The sequence below is a fragment of the Hetaerina americana genome, unplaced genomic scaffold, assembly GCF_022747635.1.
Source record: "Hetaerina americana unplaced genomic scaffold, ioHetAmer1.1.p SCAF_1, whole genome shotgun sequence".
Classification (NCBI taxonomy): domain Eukaryota; kingdom Metazoa; phylum Arthropoda; class Insecta; order Odonata; family Calopterygidae; genus Hetaerina; species Hetaerina americana.
Window position 1 is genome coordinate 122,174,224 of NW_027286069.1, and position 12,233 is coordinate 122,186,456.

Consider the following 12,233-nt stretch of genomic DNA (forward strand, 5'->3'; position numbering starts at 1 on the left):
AACGCTGCTGGCTTGATTTATGAGTATTTTCGCTTCAAAGTATGGAAAAAACCTCGTCTCATGTCATCTTCTTCAAATAAATTTGGAGTGAATGCAATGGTAACAGAACAATTTGTCATCGAATTTAAAAAAGAAAGTGGTTTTTTATGTGAAATATTTTATCCATTTGTAAGGAATATAGTAATGCAAAAACTCGAATAATAGCAGAAGCATTGCATGAATCACTAAACTATTTAAACTACTTGGACGAATATCTGTTTTAAATTCTGGAATGACCGAAAATCTAAATTAAGAAATACATATTTTTATTCTTCTTCAGAAATATCAAAGTACATGCGGTAAAGCACCAAATCCTAACAAAATCATTCCGCTTTCATCCAGTGACTTTCACCAACGGTGATGGTGTAGGCCTGCTTGCAAAGAGGCCACATCTAAATGTTTCATCCGTTGGAATGGTCGCAATCAGATTAACAGTCTGGCCCGAGTGTGGAGGGCATTTGTGCAGGGGGGGGGGGGGAGAGGAGGAGGATCCGCCAAATTCCCCCTTCCCTCACTGAAATCAGGGGAAGGCAAAAAGTTCTGATAACATGATTTTTATTCCATGAATATTAAGAGGACATTACCGTAGATTGTGAGCATTTAATTTCGGTATTGAGATTGGATATTTCGCTTACATTTTTTCCCTCCAACTCTTCTCCCGTGTATCCTTCATCCCTCACCTTAAACGGCGTCATAACGGACGTACGACCGCGTCATTAACACCAGTCAGCACTGCAAGAGGACCCGGAGATTCCGGCTAAGCCTTAGGAGTACTTATGAGGCAGATTTATGAGCAACTAAATTCGTCATGCTACGTAAAGCATCAAAAACCGCATGAACTTAATTCGTATCACCTCATGCTTTCACTCTTCTGTGTAGTAAACACTTTGTCGCCGTTTCAGTTCAATTTCATTATCCAAAAAAAAACCCAAATAATTTTTAGGCACAAAAAAATAATTATTGATGTGATAAAAATAATCAGCAGGAGTGGTTTAATTCGTAAGGAAAATTGTCAGCTGCTTAGGGCAAAATCAGTTTCGGGAAAGTTGAAATAAACACTGAATATTCCTCCTGGGAACGTTGATGGCATTCTCAGCCAGAAGAGCACTCATCCCCCTCGTCACTTGTGACCCCATGTGACCTCAAGGGGCGTGTGGCCATTGCCAAGGGGTGCCTTTATATAGGCGACGATAAACGCAATTTGAGGACAGAGGATCGTGCTGGCCGGCCACTAGTATTTCGCGGTCGGGAGAAGGTGGAAATTTTCGATTGACTATCACCTTCTATAACAAATGAATGTTTCTCAAAGAAGTCGGGTTCCGGTGATAAGCACGACGAGGCATAATGAGAGGACCTCAAATTGAAAATTGAAGGAACCTCTCCCGAAGAGGACATAATCAACCGGTAATGAAGAAGCGGATTCAGTTATTGAAAGCTCGAATTATGTCCTTGTAAGTCGAAAATGGTTTCGCAGCTATATCCATGTCGGAGTTTCCCCAAATAAGAGCTCTCAAATTTGGAGCGGCTTCCAAAATTTTAGGACATAGACGATATAAATATTTTATTATTCCGTCGACTATATTCCTGAGTGAATATTTCCTAAGAAGTGATAATTTGTCACAGTACCACATTGTCGGGCTAAATGTGCGTACATACCAAATAATTGCTAGAATCATTTAGTTTGCATATGAGGATGTTTTGATGGGGATATGATATCGGATTTGAGAAGACTTCCCTCCACCAATATTTCGGGCATCAATATCAATGATAATAAAACGAGACTTAATTGGATCAAGATTAAGGTTAGATAATGCCTTCTTCCACCGAAGCCATCGACATTTACCTGCATTAACAGCCATTTTGGAAAAGGGTGTATACATTTTTACAGTGATTGTAGAAAAATACGAAATAAAATAAATTGAAAATATAATGATAATGAAAATAAGCGCTACACTGGGAAAAAATTGGATAGAGTTTGAAAAGATATTTACATTTGTGGGAAAAGCTTAAGGTTTGTAAACTGACATTTTAAATGTAAAATCCCACTGCAGGAAAAAAGCCGCACAGGAGCGTTGAAGGGCAGTGAAAGAGCGACACATATCATTGCAAAAACAAATAAAAAAATGATAAATTACATTTGAAATAAATTTCAGAATAAGCACGTAGAGTTAATGACCATTTGTCGGATGAAATTGCTGTTTCGATCATCGTACGCGAGACACGCGCAGCCCTGCAAATTCGTACGCAAGCTATGCTTTTGGGTTTTGAATACACTTGCGAGAAGGTCAGGACGAATGGAAATGAAAGATGTCGCGATTATAGATCACCGCGGAGGGCTCGCGTAAATTGCAGCGGTTATAATTAGACACTTTGAAAACTTAAATAAACTCTCGAGATGAGACCACGCATGAGAAAAATTTTGACCTGGTTGAGGCTGGAGGGGGGTAGAGAGAAGGAGGGGGGGTGAAAGGGGGGGGCGATCCCGTGCGTGCGTGGGTGTGAGCGGAAGTGATTTCTTTGAGTTGCGGGGGAAGACGAGTGGCCCCGTGGAGTGGGGAGGGGGCGAGAGGGCTAGAGGGGGCGGGGGGTACATCATAGAGTGGAGGCCCCTACGGGGAATATTCAGATAGTGTCCCCTTGTCTGGCGGAGATCAAATGCTTGGCTCAGTTCGTGGCCTCCAAACTATTTTTCATCGCGCAAACCCATGTCGTTGAGCATAAATGCCGCGCACTTCCAACGTGGCTTAATCATAAGGGCCCCTTCCTCCCCCATCCCCTAATCCTTCTCTCCCCCTCCACCCCTTCCTGCTTTCACCTCGCTCCCATTGAGGCGCAATACTTGGAATGTTTCTTTACCTCACGATATTTGCAAAACCTCATATTTATTCTCGCCTTTTTTTGCTATATTTTTGCGATAAATATTATACGTTAAATTTTCTCCCGGGCCATGTAAAATAAGAAACGAAACCCGTTAATTTTTGGCGGTAAATAAAAAAAAATACCGTTTAATATTAGAGTAATAATTTCATGCAGAAATATTATTGTGTAAGATTTTAAGACATAAGCAAGTATCGACCGAGTTGGAATTAAATCACATCTTGTTTCGTTTATGACAACTACTACGTCATGCTTCGTGACATCATTTGATACTTTTGCGAAATATTTTCTTGAATTTATGACTTACGGAAAAAGGACGACATGAAGAGGTATTTCTCATAACTATTCCACTATTTCTGAGTTGTATGTCATCTTAAAAACTACACCGATACAAGATACACCTTGGCCTTATAACTCAGTGCTTAACTCTGTTATCTGCTCCATCCAGTTTTAATTTGAGAGAGAGAGAGAGAAGACATTTTCAACGATATTACGTATCATTATTATAGGTTAAATATGGGCAGGGGCAAACAACGAGATATTCTATTCTCTTTTCCGTGGAATCGCCTCACTCGAGGGCCTCTTCGTTTGAAATGACGGAGCGGACCCTTCCATGGAAAAGAGAGAGGTTCCAGGGTTCGTCGAAGCCGCTTTCACGTTGCAATGACTTTTCCACGCTAAAAGGACGCACGTTCAAAATTTCTCAACTGACAGAAAGATGTTAATATGATATTTGGCATAGCTCATTCATCTCAATGAATCAAATAAGAATCAAGTAAGGAAGAATGTTAATATAATGCATTCTCACATCTATCAATAGTAAATAGCAAGTATTCGGAATATCAAAAAATTTAAATATAACTTCTAAAATTAGATTTCGACGAGGAATAGTAAAAATGACGTTTCATAACATGGAACGAACGACGTAAGACAATCGTTGTCTGCCATTTCTCGTTATTTTTACACTTTCTGGGTTGAACGACTTCAAGTGACTTTAAGTGATAAATAGGTTGATGATAAATTTGAAACAAATCAGGGATAAAAAATAATGATCAAAAACACTTAGGTAACCATGCCAATGGCCAACTACCATTTTAAGTAAATGGTGGGATGGTGAAGGAATTAATTAGAGAATATATTAGCGTGAATTTGCCAGACGAGCGATGCATTTATTAAGATTCGGGAGCTGAATACTTGCACTTATTTTTTTTTTAATTTCACATTTTTGAAGAGTGCTGGACTAAAAAAAAAACAGAGAAAATCATATTATAAATAAATAAATAAATCCGCGGCATGTGTTATTCATTGAAATTCTTTTTACGTACATGAACCCCTGTCATCGTTACAGAATAAATCCACTCGCAATAAATGTTCATCTATTTCCTTGTAAACCAATCGGTGGGCACCACGAATGGTGAAAACCACGTGAGTCCAGTCAGCGATCGCATATCGTAATGACTCTTGATCAGCCGTGGGTGAAATGATGAACTGGGCAACTTGTTCCAAAGTTAAAATGTGACAGGGCAGCATGGTATCCAACATGCTGAGAAGGATTAGGTCGTAATTTATTAAAAAATATGAAATATTTCGTCCCAATAAATTTGAGGGTATATGCTGCTCTTGACATATGCATTCATTTAAGTTTGTAACTATTGCGACATGCAGAATTAAGTATCAATAATATTTTTGATTTAATTAAAACGTATACATGCTGTATGCATTTATATTTTCTTTCGGGAGCTCAAAGCAGTTATTTCAACCTGGCTAACATTCTCTCGTCTCTCAATGTCGGGCATTCCTCGTTTAAACAGTTATATTTCATAATCATGAAAATCTAATTACAATCTTAAAATGGCGACTCATATGATTTACGAGCAGTCTCGTTCAGTCGAATAGATGTGAACTAAACTATCAATAGTAAAGAGAAAATTTTCAATGATATTGCAATAAATATTTGCTCTTTTCGACCGCGAGTCAAAAAGCGGAAGTTTTTGGCTAGAAAATGGCCATTCATCGTGAAATATGAGCAATTATAAACGCTTCAATGAATTTGTGTCCAAGATTTGTTTAAACCATACCATAGATTGATCGGAAATTCTAAACAAATAGAATAAATTTGTGTTATCTGTCAGATATAGGGAATTCTCCAGTATAATCGAGGCAAAGCACTGAAATTAATTCTTGTTCAATGAATTTTAATGATAGATATTTAAATGTTATGGTCGGTCAGAGAGTAAAAGAAGGAACTGACCTTTTGGGGATGTTACGCTTTGTAAACACAATTTCTTACAATACATTCAATTACTCGTTTTTCATTCATTTACGCGGAAATAAAACTTTAACATCAACTACTTGCAGCAAAAACATGTCCGCTAAGTTTATGCAATAATGGGGTTTTTAAATGTATTCGGTTTAATTGTCTAATTTTCATTTAATTTGATGAAAGATCCAAAATGATAGAATACTTTTTTCAGATGTGAGCAATGAATGGCATGAAATCCTTGATAGCTCGGGGATTTTGAATTTTATCAATTTTTTGGCCTAAAGAGGAAATATTGAGAAAAATTGGTATTTTTAATCACTTCAGAGAGTATTTTCTTTAAAGTGAATTCTAAGAGAATACATACGTATATGCTAAGTTTTATTTGCATTTTGGATCGAGCTCTTTTTCGCACCTGAAATGTGCTGGCTAAGCAAATGTAAGCGCTTCAATCGAGGGAACAACGAATTCAGAAGAGAATTTCATTTTAGTGATTAAAAAGTAACCATTGTGAAGATCTTACATTGAACTTTAATCTCATAAATATTCACTAAATTTTACACCATAAAGAATAAAACCATGGCAACTCGAGAATATATGGAAAGCCGTCGTTTCATATAGTATAGTGCAAATGCTGAATCGTCGACAGAATCAAAAAATTATTTCACATATATATATATATATATATATATATATATATATATATATATATATATATATATATATATATATATTTTATATTCATTATTTGTTTTCATTATTTATTTTTTTAATATTTATTATTTATTTTTATAGTTATTTTTAATTTTACATTATATTATTTTATTTTTTATTTATTTATATTTAAGTATTGTATATTGTATATTTTGCGGGATTTCCGGTTCTATGGGAGTCTATTTCGCATCTATTATCGGTAAGCAATAGCATGAATTGCAACTCCACTTTATTGAGGATCACCAGAAGTCAAAACTAACAACTTTTGGAAATACTCCAGCGTGGATGGAATGATGCAAATACCAAACTGACCGATGCACTTCTCTAAATTACAGACTAACGCACGCGATCTTGAGGATGGCTCAAACCTAAGTGTCTCAATGACAAATCATGCGTCATAGCATTGAAAAAATTGAAGGATTTGGGTTATATTCCCGGAGCATGATGCAAGCGAGGCCTTCGTTCACCCCGAGTTCGTTTCGTTGCCACTCGATGTGTTTCAGGAGATGCTGCAGACGGCAGGGGGGGCTAGCGAGTCGATTAGCCTTGAGGGACTCGCCGCAGTTTGGGGTGGGAGTGGGTGGGCGAGCGGGGCACCTACCTTGAGGTTGTGGAAGAAGAAGAGGGCCGCGAGGACGGCGGGGGCGATCCAGAGGAACATGCGCAGCGTGGTGAAGGGCAAGCCGAAGAGGGAGATGAGGACGGATAGGATGGCGGCGGCGGCGTGGGCGAAGATCACGGGCAGGATGCACCGCTCGGCCAACTCCCAGGGGAAGCCAGGGGGCGGGGGGGCAGGGCCCACCGGGCTCCCGGGCACCAGGGACGCTCTCCGCATTTCGCACCGACAACCGCTCCTCCTTCTACGAGCACGAAGGCAAGAGAAAGGGAGAGAGAGAGAGAAGGAGAGTGAATCGAGAAAAGGGAGAATCCACGGCACATCTCGAACAGGGAATATTTCAACATGCGTCGATGTGAAACTTCCGTTGTATTGGCCAATCAACAATGTTGGTACGATCTAATTGGTTCGACGCAGCTTCGTGTCCATGCACTTCTTCTCTTGGGCACCCTCCATAACACGTGTTCCATGCATCCCATCCGCGGTCACTTTTCCTTCGATACCTATTTCCATCGAACCATTCTATCTAACACAGTGTCCGATCAAATTATCCCTCCTTTCGGTGTTTTCATCCAACTTCTTTCGTCTCGTTGAGACTACTTTTGGCCCGAACATGACACTACCGCGGTCGGACAATGTTATTCTGATCCATTATCGTTCGTGGAAAATGTGACATCTTAAATCTATCTGTCCTACACTTTTCTCTCTATTTTATTGGCATGATCTCTCCTACCGTTGTAAGGTGGGGATAATAATGCATTATCAATATCACTGCTAAAGAGACATCCTTCCAATTTATACAAGAGCTTCAAATCTGTATTTTAACCCTCGCTCCTTTGAGAGATGAGCAGCTAGGCTGGGAATCACTCAATGGAGCGAGGGTTAAATTACAGATTTGAAGCTCTTGTATAAATTGGAATGAGGTATCTTTTGGAGCTTCAATCTGTAATTTAGTCTTCGCTTCATTGAGTGATTCCCAATCTAGCTGCTCTAATATTTTGGATGTGCCCTTAAGTTTATCGTAACAACGTTTTGCAAATCCAGCTCCTCTACGGTGCACGCGATCCAATTCGGCAATCAATCCAACTTCGTGAGGATCCCATATACTTGCAGCATATTCCAAATGTGGTCTAACCAACGACATACAGCATTTCTCATTGCCCTTTTTATCACATTTACCAAGTACTCTTCTAATCGATCCTAATTATTTGTTAGCTTGTCCACATATTCCCCCTAGTAAATGTTTCACCCGGGAGAGAGATCGCGAGTGAGGGTAACGCCTTAAGCATTTAATTAGGGGTTCCCGATACAGTAGACGTTCTAGAGGGAATGTTTCTTTATCCAAAATTACATTACTACGCACTTTTTTAAGTGTAATTCTAATTGCTATGTTTTTAAATTAATTTAACTTTTTAAAATTCGTGTAGCATTTTATCAAAGCACCATTATTTTCGATATGGACTTAATGTTTCACCGGAAGTTTGATCTCTGATCTCATGGCATTAAATGCTGAGGACATATAACATTTTCAAAATATCTGCTTCGAAGTTCCTTTATTTAGAAAAATAGCTCCGCACCTCTATTCTCGAGTTTTCCATGATTTTCATCTCACATTGGAGAGGCCGTAATATTGGCTTTCCAAGAATTTTAAATTTAGAAACGCTCCTACTAAACTAGAAATATTGGTTGCTTTGTTCCACGAAAGATATTTCCTACATTTATTCTGCAAGCGTAAAAACTTCACTGCTTAACAATTCTGCAAGGAGGAACGCCTTGGTGGGAGAAGTCCCACTCCCGTGAGGGGATGACGCGTGATGGAAAGACGATCCTAGTTCCTCAGACGCCAGATGGCGTGGAGGTGGGTGGGGGTGGGAAGTGGGGGGAGGCGGTGGTGTGACAATTTGAGCGCGTCAGTAAGATGATATGACAGCTCAAAGAATGAGAAGTTGATGGCGGAGTCCGGCGGAGAGTAGATTTGATGAAATGCATCTCCATCTATCCATTTCGAGGAAATAGCAAATACATACCTGTATACTGAGAAGCCAAGTCTATACGCATTTGGAATAACTTCTCAATCATAATATCATGCATTTTTCATAAAATTGTGAAAACGATGGAAATGGAGAAATCCATCTCCTTGAATCTGTGATCATCATCATTACGAGTGGTGAAAACTTCAGTTCTACGAATTTTTCACCGAGCCCATTATTTTCACTTGGGCAACGAGCTGGAAGTTAAGATAAATAATAATTAGTAGGAAAGCATGTATTCGCATCAAATAGTCAGGACTTCAATTGGTGAAATTGAATATTTTCCATTCCTGTGGAATGTCCAATATTTCATGAAAAGACAATGTTAGCGTATCATCGCGCATCATGATAGCTTGGAGAAAAACAAAATGAAATGCTTTTCTTAGTTATCAGTGGCCTGCGGATAATGAGTATGGTGCTAAAATTTAAATGCGGGCGATCATCAATTTGCTAAATGGCTTTTAAACGTCCACAAGTTCCAGCGCTTTGCTGCTGACAAGTACAAACACCCGTCGAAGGAACTAGTTACATACGACTATCGTAGTGGCACTTCCATTGGAGTTCAATTTTCTTATCAGTTGCAAGAGGTAACTTGTAAAATAATGAGTGGTGGCAGGTCAAGGCATTTTGGTCGAGAAACGACTGAATCGGTCGCACAGTTTTAAGAGGAATAGGTAATGCTACGTCACGGCAACCCGCGACATTGCCCCCATAACTATTTAACTTCTTGCTCGCAATCGAAAGATACTTTGCAACAAAAACACTCCACTACTTAACATCGTCGGCTACAGTTTTAAAAAAGTCTTCTATCGCGAGGGCGAAAAATATTTGCCGAAAGAAATCATTTTTTCGACCTCATCATATTTCGATTAGTGTTGATACACTGAGAACACTTCCCTCAAGGGCAACCGTTTGTAAGTTTCATTGAATCGTCGTCGGCTCACCGTGCTGTGGAGACCGCCTTCCCCCTCGGCGCACCTCGACTTTCATATGCCTCCTTATCTTGCAATGCCGCAGATATAATTGAACAGACGAGTGCTTCCCGGCGCTTAAAATTAGCCCCAGGCGTTCTTAAATCGAGGATTTCTGATCGAGTCAATATCAGTTTTACGACGGTTCACAGGAAATATGTTGCCATTTGCATCGCTGATTGGTTTGCTCGCAGCATTGCATCTTTGAAATTTGGAGTCACGTCGTCAGTGGATGTTGAAAAAAACTCGCATTTTTACCAGCTGATGCCCACCAATCCCTGCAGCAGCGGTCATTTCTCAGCGGCGTCCATGGAGGTCTCAGGAGGTCACTTCGCAATTATGTCGTCATTCGGGTAAGTCGCATACACCGGAATGTGAAAGAAGATTCGAGTCAAGATTAGAGTTGACAATATTTAGATTGACTCTTTTAAATTTTATTGAGTCTTGGAGTCCATCGTGCTTGTACAAACGGAACATGCGGAAACGTTGACATTTGGAAGCTGCTATTCAAAACTAAGCATTCATCGCTATGGAGATAGCTTGAAGGCAGGCTCCGATTTTTCCATGAATTCACACTCGGTCAGGCACATGGCGGCATTGCTCGCATTGTTCGCCCACGATCTCCTTCGAAAAACCCGATCGAATCCGCAATTATGACTGCGGTGATTGATTCTTGGTCCGAACGCACGACTTGGAATTAATGTCACATTTACAGTGTGAGCTGATGCGGAAAGGACAAATGAAGCCTATTCAACTGATTGATTTAACGGTGAGGTCGAAAAAGGCCTCCCCCTCAACCCCCCCTCCCACTTGCCCGCCATAGGGACGTCCGGAGAGGCCGTGCCCACACTCAATTACTCCTGCGGAATGTTTGGGTTTCATTTGGAAAAAAGGAGGAAAGCTAAAAAACAAAAACTTGAACGAGTTCCGTTCATCACTGGCGTGCTTGACGTTATTTTGCTCTGTTGATCCCTCGTACGAGTGGATTCGCCCGTTTAGGACATACACACACTCATTAAAAGTTTAGGAGAGTCCACCGCGATCATTTAACTATTTTTAAGCTTTTGAAAAAAGAGGGAATTAGGTCACTCGGAGAAGCAGGTGCGCAAACACACACAAAAGGGCGAACGTACCTCGAAGGACTCTCATACCCTGACCCGCGAGCGCAAACTGTCCAATCGGCGATGACTTCATCCTGCCTCCGAAAACTCCTTCGCCCCTTCGCCCCCCCTCCCTCCCGTCTCCCGCTAAAGGCCAAAGGGGAAGCCTCGCTGGGATGCGAAACGATAGCGCCCTTTTGTCGCCCTTCGAGACCCCCCCTCTTTGATCCACTGTGCCGACTTGCCCTTCTCCTCTCCATTCCGGCCACCGGCATCGTGTACTCTGCCATTGCGCTCGCTTTGGAAACCACAAACCGCAAAGCGTGCAGAAATGGACACATGGCCAAAGCATTGTGCACCAACGGACTTCAAATATACGTCTCATAAACTTCTACGGAATTTCACTAGCGTATGTGGATCGTGGAATTGTGCAGTATGGCATAAGAGTGGTTGGCAGATGCCGTGATTCACTCTGTTGTCAGACGAGGAGGCGTTGATGGACGTCCGCCGTCTGCGGCGGAAGGCTTTTAATCACTTCTCGGGCATTCCGTCGTGAGGTGGCTGAAGGCTTTAGCGAAGAACAAATTATTACACTTTCCCACAAGATATTGATTTGAAGGACGACCGGTTTTGATGTACCACTTATTCTTTAGGTCGACCCGAATATAATGATGTACATCGAAACCGATCATCAATAAATCTATATCTACTGGAATATTGTAATCACTTGTTCATTATCATGTTAGAATTTCACGCCTCAAACTACAGCAATTAGTAAAATATTTCGGTTGACCCTTCCACATCATTCGAAGGGTCTTAAGGGACGGAATATGTACCCCAATTGAGGTGCCGGGTAGGCCCCAGTCGGGAGCGGCGACTCCCACGCTCACCTATTCAGAGCCGCGCTCGCTCTCCGCAGAGACCCGCCGCCGTTCGGTCGCTTCCCGCTCCCAAAGCCGCCTCGCCGCGATCCCTCGGATGATCCACTCGCTCGCTCTCCAACACTCGACTCACGCCCCAGCTCCCCGCACCGCTCCGCTCCACTCCCCACACCCACCCACCCCTAGATCGCCGCGCCTCCCTGCACCTATTCCCGACCGACGATCGCCTAAAAAAAACTCCGCCCGTGTCGACTCCCGCACGCTCTCTCCATTTCACTTTCTCGCGGTGCCTTCCCTCCGGCGCCGCTCTGCTCTCCCCCCCCCCACCGGGGGCCCCCTGCCGCCGCACCCACCACCGCCTCTCCCCGCACCAGGCCACGACCGTGGAGCCCTCACAAGGAGGAGGTATGCGACTGCTCGTCCGTCCGAAGTCAGTCGCCTTTCTTTGTGACTCCTAAAGTGCCAGTGCTCCCTCCGATCGCCTGTTCGGAGCAAGCTTCCTGGTGCGGGGCCATCCGTGATGCTCCCTGACCTTCTGCTGAATCCCAAGGGACGGCGAGTGCGAAAGGTTGGATACTCCATCTCGATACGTGATGGTCGCTTCGAATGCATTCAACTGCTCATATGTGAATAATAAAAAGGCAATGCGAAGGAGTTTGACGTCAATACTCCTTTGTCTTCCTCGCGCATCCAAATAATTCTCTATATTACCGGTTCTACTGCAGGTACACGCACAGTGTGGATA

At 42.0% G+C, this 12,233-nt stretch overlaps 1 protein-coding gene across 1 annotated transcript in view; it reads right to left on the reverse strand.

The window, feature by feature from the left end:
* Positions 1–11,620, reverse strand: part of LOC139687143 (D-beta-hydroxybutyrate dehydrogenase, mitochondrial-like) — a 93,519-nt gene extending 81,899 nt beyond the window's left edge. Inside the window, exons 1-2 of the mRNA XM_071584280.1 lie at positions 11,498–11,620; positions 6,492–6,750 (exon numbers count right to left, since the gene is read on the reverse strand). Of these exons, the coding sequence (XP_071440381.1) occupies positions 6,492–6,725 (234 nt within the window). The 5' untranslated portion in view covers positions 6,726–6,750; positions 11,498–11,620. The remainder of the gene's footprint in view (positions 1–6,491; positions 6,751–11,497) is intronic.
* Between the last annotated feature and the right edge of the window lie 613 nt (positions 11,621–12,233).